This window comes from Mesoplodon bidens (assembly GCF_964165515.1).
Source record: "Mesoplodon bidens genome assembly, chromosome: 9".
Lineage (NCBI taxonomy): Eukaryota > Metazoa > Chordata > Mammalia > Artiodactyla > Ziphiidae > Mesoplodon > Mesoplodon bidens.
Genome location: NC_138166.1, coordinates 35342453 through 35366362, shown reverse-complemented (window position 1 = coordinate 35366362; position 23910 = coordinate 35342453). Strand labels below are relative to the sequence as shown.

At 35.7% G+C, this 23910-nt stretch overlaps 1 protein-coding gene across 1 annotated transcript in view; it reads left to right on the top strand.

The window, feature by feature from the left end:
- Nucleotides 1–23910, top strand: part of HDAC9 (histone deacetylase 9) — a 582852-nt gene that overhangs the window by 243385 nt on the left and 315557 nt on the right. The window contains exon 13 of the mRNA XM_081243377.1: nucleotides 11297–11474. Within this exon, the coding sequence (XP_081099503.1) occupies nucleotides 11297–11474 (178 nt within the window). The remainder of the gene's footprint in view (nucleotides 1–11296; nucleotides 11475–23910) is intronic.

The following is a 23910-nucleotide window of genomic DNA, read 5'->3' as shown; positions in this document are numbered from 1 at the left end:
GGATATTTATACTTTTTTAGGTATTTTTATTTTATGAGCTTGCAGTTTAATACCTAAGTTTTCCCCTGAAAATAGCAACTATGGTTTGTGGTTTTGCAAATGAGGAAAAAACAAAACAAAGTTTTTACGGCTGGATAACATTCCATTGCATTAGATATACCATATTTTATTTATCCATTCATCAGTTGATGGATATTTGGGTTGTTTCTACTTTGGTCTATTATGAATAGTGCTGATATGAACATTCATGTATGAGTTTTTGTGAGATATTTTCATTTCTCTTAGGTATATACATATTACTGAAATTGCTGGGTCATATGGTAGCTCTAAGTTTAGCTTTTCAAGGAACTGCAGAACTGTTTTTCAAATCGGCTGCATCATTTTATCTTCCCTCCAACAGTGTATGACAGTTCCAATTCCTCCACATCCTCACCAACGCTTGTTATTAGCTACCTTTTTTTTTTTTTTTTTTTTTGCGGTACGCGGGCGTCTCACTGTTGTGGCCTCTCCCGTTGCGGGGCACAGGCTCCGGACGCGCAGGCTCAGCGGCCATGGCTCACAGGCCTCGCCGCTCCAAGGCATGTGGGATCTTCCCGGACCGGGGCACGAACCCGTGTCCCCTGCATCGGCAGGCGGACTCTCAACCACTGTGCCACCAGGGAGGCCCTTAGCTATCTTTTTTTATGGTAAACCATTCTAGTTGGAATGAGGCTGCATCTTATCGTGGTTTTGATTTGCAAATCCCTGACGGCTAATGATGTTGAACATCTTTTCATGTGCTATTGGCCATTTGTAGATGTCTTTTAGAGAAATGTTTATTCAGAAACTTTACTCATTTTTAAATTGGGTTGTCTTTTTATTATTAATGCATAAGAATACTTCAGACATGCTGGGTACAAGTCTCTGATTAGGTATATGGTTTGCAGAGATTCTCTCTGATTTGTGTATTAACTATTTACTTGATGGTGTCCTTTGAAGCATAAAAGTTTTTACTTCTGATTATATCTGTATTTTGGGGAGGCACTGTTGGTTTGGGGCTTTATATCTAAGAAGCTTTACTTCTATATTTCTTCTAATAATTTTATAGTTTTAGCTCTTGTATTTATTCTGTGATCCATTTGGAGTTAAGTTTTGTGTTTGGTGTGAGGATGTGGTTCAGTTTCATTTGCCTGTGGGTATGCAGTTGTCCCAGCTCCATTTGTTGAAAGACTGTTCTTTCCCTTTTGCATTGTCTTGGCACCTTTGGTGAAAATCAGTTGACCGTAAATGGAAGGGTTTATTTCTGGGTTTTCAGTTCAATTCCAATTCTATATGTCTATCCTTATGCACACTGTTTTGATTACTGTAGCTGTGTATTAAAGTTTGAAATTGGACTCTCCTCCCTAACTTAGGATATCTCAGAGAGTTTGTGCTGTATGACCCTTGATGCAGGGACTGGGTGTAAATGCTACTGTCTATCCATATATCAAATATTAATATAGTTAATTTGCTTTCTTGTGTTTTTATTTAAAAATTAAACATAAGTAGCACCTCTGCTATTTTCTTCTGCACTCACTGGATGTATGTGTACTCCCAACTTCGGAGACCATTGCTCTCAGGTACCATATCTGGGTTCTATTCGGCACTATACCAGTTTTTAGCCAAATGTCATCAACCAGCGGCCCACCCCTACTTCAGGCCCCAGGGTAATATTGAATTACTTGTACACACCCAGTAACATCTCCAGGAGAGTAGACTTTCTCTGAAACTTCATCTCAATCACTCTGTTCTAACTGTGGTTCTAATTGCATAAAATGATTATTCCAATACACTGGTGAGTTAAAAGCAAAATACTAGAGAAAATCTTAGTGACCTAGAGTTGCTGATGGGTTTGGGTTTACCAAAGTGTTTTCTGACACAATGTGAAGAAGAAAACAAGAAATTTAAATTACATTGAAAAAAATTAGGTAGATTTATCAGCTCAGTCAAATACATTAGAGAGTCAGATTTTTCCCCTAATCTTAGACTAGAAGCAGTTATATTTCTATGTTATAATATATACATTCTCAACATTTAGTGAGCCCTTGTGTTCTGGGCTCTAGGTTTAGGACTGAGAGTATGAAAATGCAGTCAGATTTCTGTTCACAGGTATCTAGTAGTCTCTCTTTTTCCAAGTCCAAATTAATATCCATGCTAATCCCCTTAGCATATTTAACCACTTAAGATATTGATATCACAATAAAGTGTAACATTAGAAAATAACTTTAAAAATAGAGTTAAAAATGCTGTTTATTAGGCAATTTGGAAAATACAGGTCAGCCAAAATATTAAGAAAATAACAATAAATCAGTCATATTATCAGTACTTAGAAATGATTGCTTTTAAGTGTCTTTATGTTTCTTTAGTTTCTTAAAGTTTGCACACTTAAATTTGTTTTTTCTTCTGTTCCAAATCATCATTTCAAGTTTCCAGTTTACATTTTTCTGCACTAATTTCTGTCCTTTAAGTATCATCGTTTTCTCATTGAGATGAATTTCATGATAATATGTTGAAATTCTAAAGACAGAATATACTTAATTGTACATTTTATTGTACTCATTTATCAATCAGTGCAATATAGTACAAATTAATTGATATCTTATGAATATATGACCTAAAAGTAAATTAGCATACTTAAACTTACTAAAAAATAATTTTTCATACTTATTTTTTTCTCACCTAGTTTTACTTTTTCTTTATTTCTTTTTTCTCTTATTTTTTCTTTTTTGTATTTTCCAGTGAATCTTTGTTCCCTCCCTACAAAAACTTAGTCTTTTCAATAAAACCAATTTTATGTTATAATAATATTGGTGTTTTATATGTGCCAATTTATTGAACATTTTACACTTACTTTAAATGTATTAATATACAGAAAAAATAATAAAGATTATATAATGAACGTCCATAACATCCAGCTTGAGAGATAAAACGTAATATATATAAAGTTTACTATGTATCTCTTTCCTATTTCATCCTCCTCCCATTCCTTCTTTTCTGAATTTGCTTTTTATTTTTCCTGTGCATTTCTTTATATTTTTATTATATTCATATATACTTAAACAATGTATATTAATTGTTAATTAAAACAATGTATATTGCATATTTTTAAACTTAAATAATTGACTTCATATACGTTTTTTGCTTGCTTTTTTCACTCATTCACCATTTATGCTGTAGGTTTACTGTCCATCTTCACTGTTACTAAATATTAGTCCATTGTTCTTTAAGGTAGTTATAATGATTTATTCTCCTACAAGCAGTCTATGAGTTTCTCTTGCTCCATGTTTTCTGTAATGCTTGGTATCATGAGACTTTTAAATTTCTGGTCAATCTTGTGAGTATAAATTGATATCTCATGTTGGTTTTAATTTGCATTTTTCTGATTACTAGTGAGGGTTTTCTATTCATGTATTTGTTGATTTATTGAAATATTTTATTATTTAATCCGGGAATTTCCTGTTCATACTTTCTGTCCATTTTCTGTTCCTATTTATTTTTAGGAGTTATATAGGTAACGTAGACATTAAACGTTGCCTTATTCTATGTTTTGCAAATATTTCTACCCAGTTTCTGGCTTGTGTTTTTCTGGCTTATGATAAACAGAAGTATTTGAATTTCTTTCCTTCCTCAAGTTTAGAATGATATTCTCCATCTACTTCCATAAAACTTTAAAAATTGTGCATTTACATTTAAGTTTTTCATCCACTTTCAGTTGTTTTTTGCATGTAGTGTTAGGTAGGTATCTAAATTCGTTGTTTCCTTACGGATAACCAGTGTTCCCAACATCGTTTATTGACTATTCTTTGTTTACCTGCTACTGTGTAGATCATCTCTGTTATATATCACAAGTTTCCGTATACTCATGGGTCTGCTTCTAGGCTCTCTGTTCTCTTCCATTAATCTATTGTGCTAATATGTCTGAAATAATTTAGTTTTTAGTATGTATAGATATCTGGTTGGTCATATCTCCCCAACTTATTCTTTATTTTCACAATTCACTTGAGTATTCTCTGCCTTTGCTCTCCTATGCAAAATTTAGAATCAGCTGAAACATTCCAGAAATTATAGATTCTTTTGGGAAGAACTGTTATCTTTATGATAGTGATTCTATCACAGAATATAGTGTATCTTTTCATCTACCTAGTTTACATCTCTGACTATAATGTGGTCCTCATATATGATTTGAATAATATTAATTTCTCTTTTTTTCAGTAAAATATATGTAACAGAAAATTTACTGTTTAACTATTTTTAAGTGTACAGTTCAGTGGCAATCAAGTATATTCACTGTTGTGCAACCATCACCACGAACCATCTCCAGAACATTTTTCCTCTTCCCAAATTGAAACTCTGTAGCCATTGAACAATAACTCTCCATTTCCCCTTTTTGCCAGCCCCTGGTAACCACCATCCTACTTTCTGTCTATATGAATTTAATTACTCTAGGTGTATTATATAAGTGGAGTCACACAGTATTTGTCCTTTGTAACTGGCATATTTCACTTAGCATGGTGTCGTCAAGGTTTATCCATGTTGTAGCATATGTCAGAATTTCCTTCCTTTTTAAGGCTGAATAATATTCCATTTTCAATATTAATTCTTTAAAGTTTGTTGACACCTCCTTTATTGTATTGGTCAATTTTGCAATTGTTACATGTGTGCTTGAAAGAATATGTTTGGCTGCAAGTTTCAATATATCACCAAGGAATTGTGTTAATTCAAATCTTTTGTAACCTCACTCATTTTGTTATACGTTTGTTATAATCTCCTTCCATGATGTTGATTTTTCTTTATAGTTTTGCCAATTTACATTTTGAGTCCCTGTTATTAGTTTTAGAATTTTTTTTTGGTTAATTGAACTTCCGTATTATTTTATATATACCTTTATTATGGTCTCTAATATTTTCCCCATAAAGTCTATTTCATCTGGTTTTAACAGGGCTGCACAAGGCTTTTACGTCTTTTTGTTGTTGTGTTGTTAGTATTTTCTTATATCATGGAACCTTTTAATTTAATCTTGGTCTGCCAAAGAATATAGCCTTTGTATTTTTGAAATTCAATTTGACTGTCTTCATCTTTTAACTGGCAAATTGAGTACATTGACATCAACTGTGTTTAGTGATATGTAGGAATTTGTAGCATCTTATTTTGTGAATTATGTTTGTACAGCTTTTTCAGTGCTTCATTTTTTTTCTCCATTTATTTTTAGACTGATGGCTTCTTTGTTTTGTCTTCTTCTAAAAATGTTTGTCTACTTTAAAGTTATATATGTTATTTCTATTTATTTAATAGCTACTTTTAAATTATTAATATGCATGTTTAGCTTTAAAAAGTAAAGTTAACCACTATTTCTACACCCATACTGAATAATACAAACACTTTAGAACGTGTAAATTCCCTCTAGTCCTTGGCATCTTATAAGATAACCCCTAGGGATATTTATGATTCTAATTCTCTGTAAAAGCAAAACTTCTTAAATTCAAAGCACTGCAAACCAAAAAGAAAATTCAATTTTCTCATAATGCCAAACAAGGAGGAACATATTCTTTAAAGAAATGGCTTTAGAAACAGAATTTTAATATTTTTTCTAATTATTTTCCCATGATCCTTTTTCCTTTATTTTTAGGTCATATCTTTTATTAAACTAATCCAAATAATTTTGATTATTTCAAAGATTAAATGCTATAATTTATGATTTCTGTATTTGCTTTTGCTGAAATTGCATGATGATATTGATTATAGCACACAATGAGTAATATGTCTGGAAGCAAAGGTAACCATCCAGAACAAAGTGAAAACCCAGAAGCCATAAAATTGGTCCCTGAGCAGTGGCAACAAGAAAACAACATAAAACCAAACAGAAGCAAAATAAAAAATCACTGCTATCACAAAAAAAATAGAACCTTGAAGTCTCCTCAACCCAGGGGCTTTATCATTTCATAATCTCCATTAGCAAGCCACTCCCAAATATTTAACAGCAAGAACATTGTGCCTGCCATACAGAGACCTATATATGGAGACCCACTTTTCAAATAGATGGCTGTGCCTATGCCCCACAGCTTAGGAAGGCCCAGGCCCCAATGACATTGATGTCCTGCTAGGTATCATTGAAGAATTTATAAAGTAGGGGCATAATAAGTCTTCACTGAAAGTACTTTGCAACTTTTATCAGTAGGAGGAGACAGATGATGTTCAGGTGTAGTGGCCTTAGGCCATTTCATATAGAAAAGGTTGTCGTACACATCTCAGTAGCCTGACAGAATGTCCCTGAATAACAATCTGGCAAAGTAAACAATCAAAACCAAGTCCCTAGTTAAATCACCTGAAAAAAGAAAGGCCATGTATGCATAAGAAACAGGCTCAAAATACTACATGTATTTAAAAAGTATTTTAAATAAGAATGCTATTGGGGGATGAGGGCATGTTTATTATTCATTTATTGGGCATGACACATTTTCCAAAGGCACTCAATAGATGACAGGTTAATTTGGGTATGCATGCAATTTTTAGTAGCAGTAGGTTCTGAACTGTTAGACATTTAATTTTTCTGATGATGCAAGAGAGAAACATGTATTTTTGTCCTTACTTCGAAGTATGGGAAATAACCACGAACAAAATTCTCTCTCGTTAAAATTGCTAATAGAAAAAAATGTTTAATGAAACACTTTTTTTAGCTATAAAAATACTATCTCAATTTTCAGCCTCATGAAGGAAGCTTTTTATTGCTGAGGAGTAATATCCATCTGAAATAAAAGTGGCCTACTGTTTTGTGATACTTTCGTCACTAATATGTACCATAATAATCAGTGCCTTACTAGATTGTCAAGATTTGCCCTATACATTAAAAGCTATACTTCATTTGTAAAGGCATATAATTGTAGTCAACTCTTTTGAAAGTGAATAAACTTTTCTCTCTTTTATAGTCCTTTTTCAGTAGAAGGTTCAAAAATATTTGATCCATGTCTGCTCTTAGAACCAATAATTATGAATCTGTCCCAGTGAAGTGTTTGAAAGGTTCAACTATTTATTTTAAGTAACATTTGCCATTTTTCTTAATTGTGATATGCAGAAAGTTTGGAAACCACATAAAAGCACAAAGGAAAAAAATAATTCTCAAATCACTCGTTTCCCTCAGCTCTTGGCTCCATACTAAATAATTTCAGAGTATTGTACTTTGATAGTTGTTTTGTCTGTTCTCTATTTTCTTATATTTTCATTAGCCATTCCTTGGTTCTTTATATAATGATTGCTTATAAGCTGCTTTCTTGTTTTATCCTCGTAGTGAGATCTTAAAGATGGCCATGTATCTCCTTTCTATTCATGTATTTATTCAACATATATTTGTTAACACCTACTATATGTGTGAAACACTGCATGGGAATATATGATTCAGTAGGCAAAGCTCATATCTTTATGGAACTTACTATTTATGGACAAAGTGCTTGAATTTGGGTGTCAACCTATAAGATCAGGAGCGATGCTTAACTCACTTTCCTATCTATACAACCCAGCATGGCATCTATCAGTATTTTCTATCTGCATGCACAGTAGATATTGGAAGGACACTTACATGTGATGAATAAATAACTACTATTGAACAAGTAGTTGTTTGTCTCTTACCTATATTGCCGTATTCCTAATAGTATGGATAAGGAGATTAGATAAGTAGAATTGAATAAGTAGAATTTGCTTGCCTGTTTGTAAAGGTCTATGTTGAGGTGTAACATTTGTATCTTGGTTATGAGGTAGCAAACTGTAATTCCATTATCTCAAAGGTTCCTGTGAAGTCCAAGTAAAGCAATAAATATGCTTTATTAGCAAAGAAAGAAAGAAGGTGGCGGTGGTATTAACATGGAGCTCTTACAGTATTGAGTTATTCATTAAGAGGGAAAACATGTAGTAACCCCAGTCATCTAAAACATGGTTATGTTATTTGAAAAAAACATGGCCTTTAACTCTCAAATATCTGTTACATATGCTTTTTTAAAAAATTAATTAATTTATTTATCTATCTTGGTTGCATTGGCCCTTTGTTGCTGCGTGTGGGCCTTCTCTAGTTGCAGTGAGAGGGGGCTACTCTTCGTTGCAGTGCACAGGCTTCTCATTGCAGTGGTTTCTTTTGTTGTAGAGCACGGGCTCTAGGCACGTGGGCTTCAGTAGTTGTGGCACATGGGCTCAGTAATTGTGGCTCACGGGTTCTAGAGAGCAGGCTCAGTAGTTGTGGCACACGGGCTTTGTTGCTCCGTGACATGTGGAGTCTTCCCAGACCAGGGATTGAACCTGTGTCCCCTGCATTGGCAGGCGGATTCTTAAGTACTGCAAGTCCCATGTTACATATTCTTAATGCGCAAATAAATATTTAACTTCGAGAAAGCATAAGAAATACAAAATGCAGCACAATATAAGTTCACAGATGATATAGATCCAGTCCCTGGTTCAAAGAGCTTTCAATATTATACATGGAAAGATGATTTCACACACCACACACACACACACACACACACACACACACACACACACACAACCTATCTAGAGCCTTCTCCCCACTTTGCATCTGGCTAATGGAATTTATCTTTTACAGCTCAAGTTAAATGTCACTTTCTTAAAGTTCCCTCAACCTCTAAATTAGGTTCTTCTTGACAGTTTTTCATGATACTCTGCATTTTCCCCATATAGCACTCATTATAATTACATTATACTTAGAAATATTTAGTATCTGTCTCCTCACTAGACAATAAACATAAAAAAGGCTCAACACACCTGCAAAGTGTCTGGCTCAGAGTGTGACCTCAATAAGTAGTTACTGCATGCAGAAACTCTAAAATATAAAAGATGGTGGCAGGGAAATGGAGAGAGAAAAACAAAATGTGATGGGAATGCAGTGGAGAGGGAAAGTGCATGTAATATATGGGCTTGAAAAGGTTCCATGTAAAATTTGAAGAGGACTTTAGAGGTAGTGAATGGTTGCTGAATGTGAAGCTTCATGGACACACCTAGAGGGCGTGATACAGAAAAGATAGATTGGAAGCACGAATGATCAGAGCCAACATATCTGTTAGACACAGTAGACACTGTGCCCAGAACCCATGATACTCTAAGGGGCCCCAAAAATGTCTTAAATGTTAATTTTTAATCAGAAAAAATGAATATTATGATAATGATTCCAGTGTATGCCAATATTAGCATAAAATTTAATTTTTAATATTTTTTATACAGGAAAGAGCCCATGAATGCAGCCCTGGAGATGGTATTTGTTATACAGTAGATAGGATTTGAGCTGGAATCTGAAAAAGGAATAGAAGATCTAACACTGAAATTCAAGTTGGCCTCACTTAGGGAGATTCCAGATGACAGGCTGGCGAGGTTCTTCAAACTTTGCTTTACCTTCACAGACTTTCTACCAGCTTTTTACTTACAGGAGAGCTTTAGGAAGAGAATTCTTGCAGGAAAGAATTGGATGGGTTGATTTTAGAGGTAGGGTGATCAATCAAGGGCCTTTGCATTAGCTTGGATTATAATAGAAAGAGACAGAAGGGATAGATATTACAAACATCCAGGTATATATTTACCCAGGCATTTTAGATCATATGCAGAATAGCTCATTTTCTCCATAGAAAACTCCCAAAGTCATAATTACACATTTACATTCCCTATATAAGTTTCATGAGAGGAGGAACCATGTCAATCCTACTGCTGTACCTTAGGGAATTGAACATTGAGATGCTCAAGAAAACAAGAGATTTAGACTCCTGTAGATGTGTTAAAACTATTAGAACTAGATCTGCATCCTGGCCAAGTCATTCTAATCATCAAAGCAAATGCCCAGAGCTCAATGATGTGACAAATGCCTTCCAGTTGATTGATGGTTCAGTTATTCTGCAGAGCAAAACTGAAGTAACACCATATACACATACATTAGTTATAACTTTTAATTTTAAAGGATTCTTAACTTTTTTCTAAATTGGGGAATCTCTGTCTATGGTCTATAACTAAATACATATTCATAATCATTACTCATTTTTATATACAGCATTAACTCATACAGATAAAGTCATACTGACATAAAACCATGTAATATGAATTGAATACAGTTGTGTTGTATGTAGATTTGTTAGCATTCTCACTAAGTAAATAATTTGTACACTAAGGATGTACCAAGCCTTGTGCTAGAGGAGCACCACCCTGACAAGAAGGTTAAGGCAGGGCCTTACTAAGGAGAGGTGATGTTTGCATTCAGTCTTAAAACAGTACATGCCTGGCAGGTAGACCAAAGCAGAAGACCATGTACATTTTAAGAATTATAGCAATTAGGCTTGTATTTAAAAGGCTTTGTTAACCTTTTGGAATATTAGTTTCCTTATCCATGGAATGTGATGATCATCCTTTGTATCACTGTTCAGCTACTTTTCACGTTTGTTGGGAACATGGAAAAGGAAACAAACATAAAAATCAACACAAAGGTTATGAATCCCGTGATGTTGAAGAGAGGAAATATTCGGTGTGTAACACTGATAATTAAATTAACCGCCTGTCTCTATTTTAGAGATTGTCTTTTTTGGAGACAGAGGAATAGACCAAGTGAATCTTTCAGGAGCTTCCAAATTCTGGCTCTTTGATTTCATAACTTGAGAAGTATGAAGATTGATAATGTTGTTAAATCACTGAGATTGTATTTAATACTTTATAAAGAAACTAAAACTTTTCATAGTATTGAGATTACACCATGCAACCTATGAAAACTTCCTTATTCTGTACCATTATATGAAGACTGAAAGTTGTCAAATATAGTCATTTAATTGGCAATTTTTAGGCTCTCATAAATGTCATTGACAATATTACTGAAATAAATTCAAGATAGGGTTTTCAGAATTGAGCTTTGTTGGCGGTTTGAAAGCAGTTGAATTGTTCTCCCACTTCGCGTTGTAACAATTCTGGGGCTGTATTCAAAACGTTGGTATCAAGGTAGGAAATGAGTCTAAGTCAATGTTCCTCTTGAGGTTAAAGGTCTGTTTCTTTCAATCAGTTCAAACTGACAGGCCTCCTGCCATCACCTCCTCCTTAGCCAGGCAGACAGGCCCTGGCCATCAGTGTGAAAACATCTGTTGAATGGATTTATTGACTAGATCGTGTTTTGTTTCTCCCTTTCTCTATTTTTTTCCTTCACACCGTTTATTATGTCTCTGACCTGATGAACTTAATTGGTTGCCATGTCGCTCTCAGTGTCTCCCTTAGTGCTTGTCTCATGTTTCTTTCTACTGTGCTCTTCTCTTGGCAACAGCCCTTCCTGGAGCCACAGCACGCACATGCGCTCTCGGTGCGCCCAGCTCAGCTGGCCGCGGATGGCATGGATGGATTAGAGAAGCATCGTCTTGTCTCCAGGACTCATTCCTCCCCTGCTGCCTGCATTTTACCTCACCCAGCAATGGACTGCCACCTCCTGCCTGGCTCTGCAACTGGTGAGAATCCCTAAAGACTCTCCCTAATAGGCAGGCTAAATACACCGTTCTTGTAGGATTAAGCAATTTAAATGCTCTGAATAACTCCAAGAGCAGAACACTCCATTTTAACCCAGTGCAACCCAAATTTTATGAGATTATATGGGCCACAAGACAAACAGCACATCTGATAAATCTTGGGCTTAGTATTAATAGCCTCATAAATTGTTACCATTCAAGGGCCTGGAAAACACATCAACAGGTGCATGGGTCCCTTTTGGAAACAAAAATCCCTACAACATTCTTTAGCAGTGTTCCTCAATCTCTTCCTTCTAGTAGTCCTGGCCACTAGGAAATTTATGATGCTGGCTTCATTTGAGTCTAAAGAGTGCCCCTCTTCCAGTTTGTCTTTCTTGCTGTTTTGTTGGTGTCCCTGTTTTCTTCTGACTTTGCATACAAATGACTCATAGGAGACAGTGGTGCCAAGGCAAACCTTGTTTAATTCTACATACATGAGTTCCATTTCCATTTATTATGGCACCAATGGGTGGGCTATTTGACTACCCTCTTCGTTTGCCTACAGCTGTGTTTGGTATTTCAGAACCTGGCTACAGAGGAAAACAAACCAGATAATTCCAAGGCCAAAGGAAGGTCAAGTCCGGAACACACACAAAAAAAGGGTGCTATTCTCTCACAAAGGAGCTGTACCATAAATATCCATGTGGATAAATATTCCCTTAAGTCTGCTGGCCCCTGTTCTTATTCCATGCACTCAAACTGTGGCTCATCAAATGAAAGATATTCTAGCCCTTAGGGCTCATAACTTGGATGCAGCAAGGGGAGAGTTCAGATGTACCTTCCCCCCAAGTCTCTCACAGGTTATCTGATTTATTTTTGAAGCAGTTTTTAGGATTCAGAGTTTGTTTTTGTGGCTTCTGTGACCTCAAGCAACCCTTTGTGCTTGGAAAAGTTAAAATACTTTTTCTGAAATCACGTTCCCAAGCCTTGATATCTTTTATTTAAAAATCAATAAATGAAATGGCCAAGTTATTTAACTTTGACAGACATCTTAATAAGTATGCATAGGAGCTACTTTTTATAATGTGTAACACCACAAGCCAACATTCCATACTAGGAGCTGCAGTCGTTATATTTGGATATATTTCCTTCACCACATTAGCCACTGCCTCTGATCCCTCTATAACTTGGAGCAAAGCAGACCTGTCCTGGTATCCCAGACGACTCAGGACTGCAGCCCACTGTCAACGGAAGCCGCTTGGATCAGTCAGGCCTGGTTCTATCCCTGGTCTTCTGAGAATTTTTGCTCAAAGCCAGATACGTGATGTAGAGAAATACTTTTTGTAGGTAGTGAGAGCAGCAGCCTTTAAGAATTAGATACTGGGGCTTCCCTGGTGGCGCAGTGGTTGAGAGTCCGCCTGCCGATGCAGGGGACACAGGTTCGTGCCCCGGTCCAGGAGGATCCCACATGCCGCGGAGCGGCTGGGCCCGTGAGCCATGGCCGCTGAGCCTGTGCGTCCGGAGCCTGTGCTCTGCAACGGGAGAGGCCACAGCAGTGAGAGGCCCACATAACTCAAAAAAAAAAAGAATTAGATACTTCTCAATTCTTTTTACTGAAAGTGTTTTTTATTCAGCCATAAGCTTTCAGAGACACAGACACCCTATTGTAATGCAGGTTACATTCACTCAAAATCATTTCCTTAGTTTAAAAGTGAGCTTGATTATAAAGTTTTGTGGTGCTGTTTCCATGTGTGCTGCTGTCTACTATTGTAATCCTACTGATAGTTTCTTTTCTTGGTTAAGAGGGGTGACCCTTTCCTGACATGCTGTGGTTTCCTCTACTTTTTATATGTTCCTTCCATATGAATGAAGCAAGATCTCTGAATATTAGAATGATCCTACTAGTTTGAGAAAACATGTTGAACAGGGTTTGTAGGCCTTAAAAGAATCAGGTGACTGCAAACCAGATAACATAAGCATGACATAAACATAACCTAGTCCTTCAGACTGAAGACTGGGTCATTTCACATGATTAGTTTCTTTCTCATAATGTCAACATCCTAGTATTTATCAGAGTTTATATTCCAAACACAAATAGGGAAATCAGCTTGAGTGTATTTTCTTTTTTTTTTTTTGCGGTACGCGGGCCTCTCACTGTTGTGGCCTCTCCCATTGCGGAGCACAGGCTCCGGATGCGCAGGCTCAGCGGCCATGGCTCACAGGCCCAGACGCTCCACGGCGTGTGGGATCTTCCCAGACCGGGGCACGAACCCGCGTCCCCTGCATCAGCAGGTGGACTCTCAACCACTGTGCCACCAGGGAAGCCCTATTTTCATTTTTAATGTACGTGATGAGGCACATTTCTTGCCTAAATGAGAGATTATATAAACTTATATTTAAAAAAATACAGAATTTTATACTTAGTAGGTATTCAATAAATTTTAGTTGAATGAACAAATACTAATTTGTAGTATATGTACATGATATATGTACATATAAATTGTAAACACTTAGGAATTTACTAGTTCAAATTTGAAAACATTGAAGATGAAAGTTACTTTGTAATTATTGTTCTGTAAAGAACGACTAAGTGATTTCAAAGTTACATACTTCAGTAGAGAAGAACCTTCTTATTGTCTTATTTACCTTAAGAATATTGCATCCTAACACTTAAATTCTTAAAGTAAAAATATTACATATTTTTTAAAAAACATGCAAAGTATATAATTTATGTATCTGTTAATAGCCCCTCCACTGTCATTGGGACTAAAAATATATATTTGATTGGTGACTTTCATTTAGTGCTTTTCCAAATCCAAAGGAAATGAAATGCACTGTCTTCACTCTGCTCCTCCACATATTATTCTGGCTTTAATCCAAACTTAAATTTCCCCTGTAAGCTACATACTCTTACAATCCACATGACCTAAAAATTCATTTTAGTATTTCTAACGCTATTTATTTTAGAGGAGAACTCTTAAGGCTTTCATTTGTGGTATGTTTGATGACAAATTTTTTAAGCATTAAATGCCTTTCTTTTGGCTTTTTAATATCTGGTGTAGATACATCAAGAAAAATCAAGTGACATTTAAGTCACTTTGAAGTCACATGTTATTCGAGAATATTTAGCTTTTTTTTCCCAAAAGAAAGTCATAAATCTTCAATACTCAGTGGTTGTTCCACTAAAAAGTAAGGAAGAGAAAACAAGTTGTAAGTGTAGGCGATTTGCTTAATTTCATTCTCTAAGAGCTATACCTTTTGAAACAACTAAAAAGTTACTCAATACTAAACTCACATAATTTTCAAGGCACAACATTCAAACCTTTACCTTCCATATGATCCTCAACAGTCAACTAGAGTAGCCACACCATCCCCTTTTTGTAAAGAACAAAGCAGTGGTCCAAGGGAAAAATGTGGTCTGAACTCAGTCAGTTGTTGAAAGATGATGTCTCTAGTCCATTTCCTGTGAGAACTTGAATGGACCAAGAAGCAGACTAAGATGCAGCCACTCCCTGGTGGCCCTACAGAGAGCCTGGTTGAGGATATTTCTGGATGGACAAGAAGATGACACACCTGCTGTAGTGCTAATGAAGAATGTGTATTGTAGAGCCAGGTTGCCACATATTCAAATGAATTCTGTTATATTGGAATATGAGTAATAATATTCAACTTTTATATCAAGTTGAATTTAAGAGGTGCTTTTTTCATTCTATGTGAAGCCAAGGCATGGTGTTTGTATGAGTTCTGATGACTAAGGAAAGGGCAATGTATGTCATTTTCTCTGCCATAGTCTTCCTTTCTACTCAGCTGTTCCTAACAGAGATGAGGCTTGGTCATGGCTCACAACAGACCATTGAGAGTAGATGATATAATAATTGTGCTAAGTTTATACCAAATGGATTCATTGACACAAGAATTTAATGGCAAATAAATTTGATTGGCTTTATCTTCCCCATCACCCAGTACCATTTAAGGTCTTCTTTCTCCCAACACTAGGTTCCTTTATATATTCTGTGAGTAAATTCTTTCTTTGTAACATTATCTTTTTAAGTCAGTGTCTAATGTGAAGTAGAATTATAGTGCTCAAACTAAACCAATGTTTATGAAAGCCATTACAAATAGTTTAGTTAAAAGAATTTTTAAATCGATGTTTAGTGGGTGGCACATCATGACAGAAAGTGAAATACATTTGAATATTTCAGTGTGAGAATAGCAAAACTGGCCTTTTTTCCTGTTTTTTTGGTTTTTGCTTTTTGTTTTTTAATTAAAGATATTTTCCCAAGTCAGGCAAACTCCCATTAATCCTTCAGGTTTTAGTTTACGTGTTATTTCCTTCATGAAGCCTTGTTCGGTCAGCTAAGTCCAAATTAAATCAATTATGGTCCCTCATAACAAACTGGATTTTTCCCTGAAAGATTGTAATTATTTATTTTGGGGATTATGTTCAGATGGGCTCTCTGTGCGGGAAGAGATTGTGTTTTCTCTTCTCTCTAACCCTAGCACATAGGTATATGGCTAGCCCAAGGAGGGTACTCAGTGTATGTACTTACTGTATAATAAACAAATGAATATCCGAATGAAATGAGAGTAAATAGACATGAATTACATGCAGCTACACACAAAAAAGATTATTGGTGTGTTAAGTGAAATTTGGGAGTAACACTTATATTTTTTTAATTCAAAAAAATGTTCATTGAAAGTAATTTGGTAAATTTGAAAGACTGTAAAGGAGAATCACCTATTCTTCTATCACTCAGAGGTAACCATAAGTAAAATATACATTTATTTATTCCAGTCTTTTTTCCTCTTCCTATGTGCCTCTCTTTAACAGAGTAAAAAAAAGTTATATGTGTGTTTGTGTTCATGTCTGTGCGCACGTGGATATCTGTAAATATATATATGTGTGCGTGTGTAATCGTGTGTGTGTATGTATATTTGTATGTGCATGTGTTTATGTGTGTGTTTTAAGACCTCTCAGAGTAACTAATGTTACCACCTGTATCAGAATGGAGAGATTAATTTCATTTGGGTAGAAAATCAGTTTTGAAGTTACTGTCCTCAAATATATGTGCTTGAAATTTCTCCTGAAAAATTCCTCCAAAATTTGTTTCTCTTAATTCTCACTGAAGATGATAAAATAGCTATCTTTTTTATTTAGGAGATTAAATGGACTTGGTCACATATATATTATAACATTTATTAACATAAGTTATAGCATATATTTTAAAAGTATATATTAATATAAGTTATACATATATGTATATGTATATGTATATATATATATATATATATATATATATATAATTTTTTTTTTTCGGTACGTGGGCCTCTCACTGTTGTGGCCTCTCCCATTGAGGAGCACAGGCTCCGGATGCACAGGCTCAGTGGCCATGGCTCATGGGCCCAGCCGCTCTGTGGCATGTGGGATCTTCCCGGACCGGGGCACGAACCCATGTCCCCTGCATCAGCAGGTGGACTCTTAACCACTGCGCCACCAGGGAAGCCCTCCAGTGTAGATTTTAATTTTGCCACTATGCATTTAGTTTTCTTGCCATCCTCATTTACCTTATTCATCTTTCTTTTTACTCGTTAATTTAGCTTGATTTCTCCTTTTAGCTGTTGGCTCCTATTTTATAGGATCAGTGTCTTTTGACATTTGAGGATATCAAAAAGTTTCTAAAATCTAATTTTTGTTGCTATAGTAAATCAAATTCACTGAGCTAAGTAGTAGGAATGATGTTTCCTTTACAGTTTCTGTAGCATATTCTCATAGGCCCAGTTTTTTGTTTTTTATTTTCTTCTGCTCACTCAATCTTTAAAACAAATTTTTTTTGAAGTATAGTTGATTTACAATTTGGTGTTAATTTCTGCTGTAGAGCAAAATGATTCAGATATATATTTTCCAACTTTCATTTCATTATAGTTTATTATAAGATATTGAATGTAGTTTTCTGTGCTATAAAGTAGGACCTTGTTGTTTATCTATTTTATATATAGTAGTTTGTATCTACTAATCCCAAACTCCTAATTTATCCCTCCCCCCACATTTCCCTTTTGGTAAACATAAGTTTGTTTTCTATGTCTGTGAGTCTGTTTCTGTTTTGTAAATAAGTTCATTTGTATCATTTTTTAGATTCCACATATAAGTGATATCATAAGATATTTGTCTTTGACTTACTTCAGTTAGTCTGATAATCTCTAGGTCTATCCATGTTGCTGCAAATGGCATTTCATTCTTTTTTATGGCTGAGTAATATTCCATTGTGCATATATACACGACATCTTCTTTCTCCATTCACCTGTTGATGGACGTTTAGGTTGCTGCCATGTCTTCGCTGTTGTAAATAGTGCTGCTATGAACATTGGGGTGCATATATCTTTTGGAATTAAAGTTTTATCCAGATATATGCCCAGGAGTGGGATTGCTGGATTGTATGGTAACTCTATTTTTAGTTGTTTGAGGAACCTCCATACTGTTCTCTATAGGGGCTGCACCAATTTACATTCCCACCAGTAGTGCAGGAGAGTTCCCTTTTCTACACACCCTCTCCAGCATTTATTATTTGTAGACCTTTTGATGATCGCAATTCTGACCGGTGTGAGATAGATAGATACCTCATTGTAGTTTTGATTTGCATTTCTCTAATAATTAGTGATGTTGAGCATCTTTTCATGTGCTTTTTGGCCATCTGCTGTGTCTTCTCTGGAGAAATGTCTGTTTAGACCTTCCACTAATTTTTCGATTTGGTTGTTTGTTTTTTTGATATTGAGCCCCATGAGCCGTTTGTATATTTTGGACATAAATCCCTTGTTGGTCACTTCATTTGCCAATATTTTATCCCATTCTATGGTTTATCTTTTCGTTCAGTTTATGGTTTCCTTTGCTGTGCTCACTCGTTCTTGAAAGCTTGAATGTAGAGTGATCTTTCCAGATATTTGCCAGTAAATACGTAGTGAATTGTGTTTGACTTCACTTTTTGCCAACTTATATACTGGTTGAATCTCCTTCTCGGTTATCTAGTTGAATGGCAACACTTAATCTAATTCCCAGGTTCTAACAGACTTTCATATAGTGTTAGTTGGAAGCCCTAGGATGGAATTTCTTCCACCCACTTCCTTTTTAGCTGCTGATATGATGATTTACATAAACAAATCTGAGTCTTAGAAAATGCTCTGTATGTACTCAGAGGCACAATTTAGCAAGTTTTAAACAATTATTTTTGGATACTTCATTTGCCTGCTAGACAAATCAAGTTTCACACATAACTAAAAAGTGTACTATCTGGAGGGAACTTAACTCAACATAATAAAGGCCATATATGACAAGCCCACAGTCAACATCGTTCTCAGTGGTGAAAAACTGAAACCATTTCCTCTAAGATCAGGAACAAGACAAGGTTGTCCACTCTCACCACTGTTATTCAACATAGTTTTGGAAGTTATAGCCACAACAGTCAGAGAAGAAAAATAAACAAAAGGAATACAATTTGGAAAAGAAGAAGTAAAGCTGTTGCTGTTTGCAGATGACATGATACTATACATAGAGGATCCTGAATATGCTACCAGAAAACTACTAGAGCTAATCAATAAATTTAGTAAAGTAGCAGTATACAAAATTAATGCACAGAAATCTCTTGCATTCTTATACACTAATGATGAAAGATCTGAAAGAGAAATTAAGGAAACACTCCCATTTATCACTGCAACAAAAAGAATAAAATACCTAGGAATAAACCTACCTAAGGAGACAAAAGACCTGTATGCAGAAAACTATAAGACACTGATGAAACAAATTAAAGATGATACAGACCGCTGGAGAGATACACCATGTTCTTGGATTGGAAGAATCAACATTGTGAAAATGACTCTACTACCCAAAACAATCTACAGATTCAGTGCAATCCCTATCAAACTACCACTGGCATTTTTCACAGAACTAGAACAAAAAATTTCACAATCTGTATGGAAACACAAAAGACCCTGAATAGCCAAAGCAATCTTGAGAAAGAAAAATGGAGCTGGAGGAATCAGGCTCCTGGACTTCAGACTATACTACAGAGCTACAGTAATCAAGACAGTATGGTACTGGCACAAAAACAGAAATACAGGTCAATGGTACAGGATAGAAAGCCCAGAGATAAACCCACACACATATGGTCACCTTATTTTTGATAAAGGAGGCAAGAATATACAATGGAGAAAAGACAGCCTCTTCAATAAGTGGTGCTGGGAAAACTGGACAGCTACATGTAAAAGAATGAAATTAGAACACTCCCCAACACCATGCACAAAAATAAACTCAAAATAGATTAAAGACCTAAATGTAAGGCCAGACACTATAAAACTCTTGGAGGAAAACATAGACAGAACACTCTATGACATAAATCATAGCAAGATCCTTTTTGACCCACCTCCTAGACAAATGGAAATAAAAATAAACAAATGGGACCTAATGAAACTTAAAAGCTTTTGCACAGCAAAGGAAACCATAAGCAAGACGAAAAGACAACCCTCAGAATGGGAGAAAATATTTGCAAATGAATCAGCAGACAAAGGATCAATCTCCAAAGTTTACAAACAGCTCATGCAGCTCAACATCAAAAAAACAAACCACCCAATCCAAAAATGGGCAGAAGACCTAAATAGACATTTCTCCAAAGAAGATATACAGATCGCCAACAGACACATGAAAGGATGCTCAGCATCACTGATCATTAGAGAAATGCAAATCAAAACTACAATGAGATATCACCTCACACCAGTCAGAATGGCCATCATCAGAAATCTACAAACGATAAATGCTGGAGAGGGTGTGGAGAAAAGGGAACCCTCTTGCACTGTTGGTGGGAATGTAAATTGATACAGCCACTATGGAGAACAGTATGGAGGTTCCTTAAACTAAAAATAGAAACTACCATACAACCCAGCAATCCCACTACTGGGCATATACCCTGAGAAAACCATAATTGAAAAAGAGTCATGTACCACAATGTTCATTGCAGCTCTGTTTACAATAGCCAGGACATGGAAGCAACCTAAGTGTCCATAAACAGATGAATGGATAAAGAAGATGTGGCACATATATACAATGGAATATTACTCAGCCATAAAAAGAAACAATTGAGTTATTTGTAGTGAGGTGGAAGAGTCTGTCATATGAAGTGAAGTAAGTCAGAGAAAAACAAATATCATATGCTAACACATATATATGGAATCAAAAAAAAAAGGTTATGAAGAACCTAGGGGCAGGACAGGAATAAAGACGCAGATGTAGAGAATGGACCTGAGGACACAGGAAAGGGGAAGGGTAAGCTGGGCTGCAGTGAGAGAGTGATATGGACATATATACACTACCAAATGTAAAATAGATAGCTAGTGGAAAGTAGCCACATAGCACAGGGAGATCAGCTCGGTGCTTTGTGACCACCTAGAGCGGTGGGATAGGGAGGGTGGGAGGGAGACGCAAGAGGGAGGAGAAATAGTGATATATGTATATGTATAGCTGATTCACTTTGTTCTAAAGCAGAAACTAACACACCATTGTAAAGCAATTATACTCCAATAAAAATGTTAAAAAAAATTTTGTACTATCTGGTACTTTGATTTAGGTGTTCCTGTTAAAAGATACTATAACAAATAATTCAGATATGAGAATGTAAAGAGTATAGTAGAAATAGAAAAAATTAGGCAAGATAAACCTTATGGATAGATTAGAATTATGGTTAGAAAGTATAACAGCTGCTGTGGGTACGATTTAGAGGTTATTAGAAATGACCCTTACTTCAAAATAGCTCCTTGTATCCATTTTAGTAATTCTACCAATTTCAGGCCATTTTTTAAAGATTTGGTTTTTTATTTTTAGAAGGTTGTCTTTGACCTCCCTGCCCCATATTTTTGTTTCTTCCTTACCATACAGAGTCTTAAAAAAACATGTCATAAAAGTATATTCGTAAGTACTTCACCTTTACTGCTAGATCATAAGTTAAATGTAATAAAATGAAGTTGCTGGTACCTGGATCATTGTGAGCATTCAATGACTGTTTACTGAACCTGCGTCTTTTAGGAAAGATATTATGTTATATATATTTGTGTTGTGCTTAGTTCAGTTCTTTGGCCCTGAAAAGTGTTTAATATGTGTTGTTGAGCAAATCCTTAGGAAGCTGTGAAACCTCAGGCATTAACCAGAAAAGCAATATGAAGCTGAATGTTAAGAACTTGTGATCAGGATCAGGAGTTTTAGGTCTAAAGATTTAGACTCAACTTTCCAAATAGAACTCAGCCTCACAATCATATAAGATTGGGCATAAACCTGAAGATATGAATGGCTTCTATGGCTAAATAATGACTTAACTACACGCAGTGATTAAGGAAAGGGAAAGATGCTGCACTTTGTGCTTCCTCATTTAATAAAACTGAAAGCCAGAGAAAGCACAAAGTCCAAGCTTATCTAAAAAAAATATCAAAAAATTTTAAGAGATTTTTTTGGTAGAAAATAAACTACTAGAGTTTAAAATTAAGGTAAAGGCTTTATGTTAAGACTCCTTTGTGTGTTTTCTCAAAACCTAATTTTAACTCTTGTCCCATAGATTGAGAGAGATTGATCCATTGGCTTATGTTGTAAGTGGTAACCAGTGGGGCAGAAAGGGTCAAAGAGAAGTAGCATTCCATATGAATCCCAAAGAGAAGAGCAGGCTTGTTTCTCACCCTATAAGTTTTTGTTACTGGAAAAAAAAAAAAAGGAAAAAAGAGAGAGGAAAAGAATGGAGATGAAGGTTGAGGTTAAGTCTCACCTTGCAGTCTGTGTGTTAACACCTCATTGCTAGGTCATTAAGATGAGTAAGTGGAGGTTTGGGGTTCCAGACTTTATTTATTTTCTCTTAAATTCAAATGTCTTTCCAAGAGTTCCTGGACTTTGTATTATAATCTCCAGATACTTGGCAATAAATTTCAGCTACCATAACCTGTTTAATAATTTTTTTTGGCAGTGGCTTATGGAGGAAATTTTGTTAAAAGAGGAATGATTACTATGGAGGTGAAGTTAGATATGTCAAGAGGTGAAATAGTGAAAAAAAATAAGCAACTTAATGATTAGAATCTCTACTCTTAAAGAATATGTTTTCAAAATGGGGGAAATACTGTATTTTATGTTTCCATGTTAATCATTAATATATCCTTCATGCAGTGCAAAACTGTGGTTGAAAATATGTTAAACAGTTCCTGTTATGTAGTAGCAACTCATAAATAAATACTTGATATATCTGAACTGTGGAGACATGTCTTATATATCATTGTATTTTTTTAAACAAATTTATTTATTTATTTATTTATTTATTTTTGGCTGCATTGGGTCTTCGTTGCTGTGCGCGGGCTTTCTCTAGTTGTGGCGAGCGGGGGCTACTCTTCGTTGCGGTGTGCGGCGGTCTTCTCATTGTGGTGGCTTCTCTTGTTGCGGAGCGCGGGCTCTAGGTGTGCGGACTTCAGTATTTGTGGCACACGGGCTTCAGTAGTTGTGGCTCATGGGCTTTAGAGCGCAGGCTCAGTAGTTGTGGCTCACGGGCTTAGTTGCTCCACGGCATGTGGGATCTTCCTGGACCAGGGTTTGAACCCATGTCCCCTGCATTGGCAGGCGGGTTCTTAACCACTGCGCAACCAGGGAAGTCCCTATCATTGTATTTTTAATGTTTCTTTTTATGCCTGCTTCCTTTTTTTTTTCCTGCCTTCCCTCGTCTCCCTTTTGACTTTATTTAAAAATATTTATTCATCTCTTTTTTATGCATAATGCCATGTAGAAATATAATGAGTAAAATAAATGCCTGTATTAGAGGCACTTGCCAGTTGGAAGATAAGGCACATAAAAGGTAGAACATTAAAGAAATAAGGCTATAAACACTTCAGTAGTCCAATGAGGTCCACCAACTAGGTTGATCAAGGAGGTCTTTATAATGGAGATATCTGACTTAGTTCTTGCATCAATTCATTGATTTATGTTTTTCATTCATTTATTAAAAGTACTTTTGAGGATCTACTATATTCCAAGCATGGTTTACAGACACGAAAAGTTCAGAGGTAACCAATACAACTCTAGTCTGTGTTTTCATAGATCTTACCAGATAGTAAAGAAAATATACAATTAACAATATTATACAACAGTTACAGAATTGTGCTAAATGTTCCGAGGAAGACCTAGAAGAACTAGTAGAGCATATAGTGGGAGATCTAATTTAGAGATCCCAGGGAATGCTTTATTGAGGAAGTGACATTAAAACAATTTTGAAGAATGAATAGGTATAAGCCAAATGAAGCCTAGAGTTATGGGGGCAAGAAGGAAGAATTTTTGGCATAGATGGGATAGCATGTATGACGATCCTAAGGCTGGTATGATTTTGAGTCTTTTGAGGAGTGGAAGGTAAACCTTTGTGGGAGAAATAGAGATCAAGTG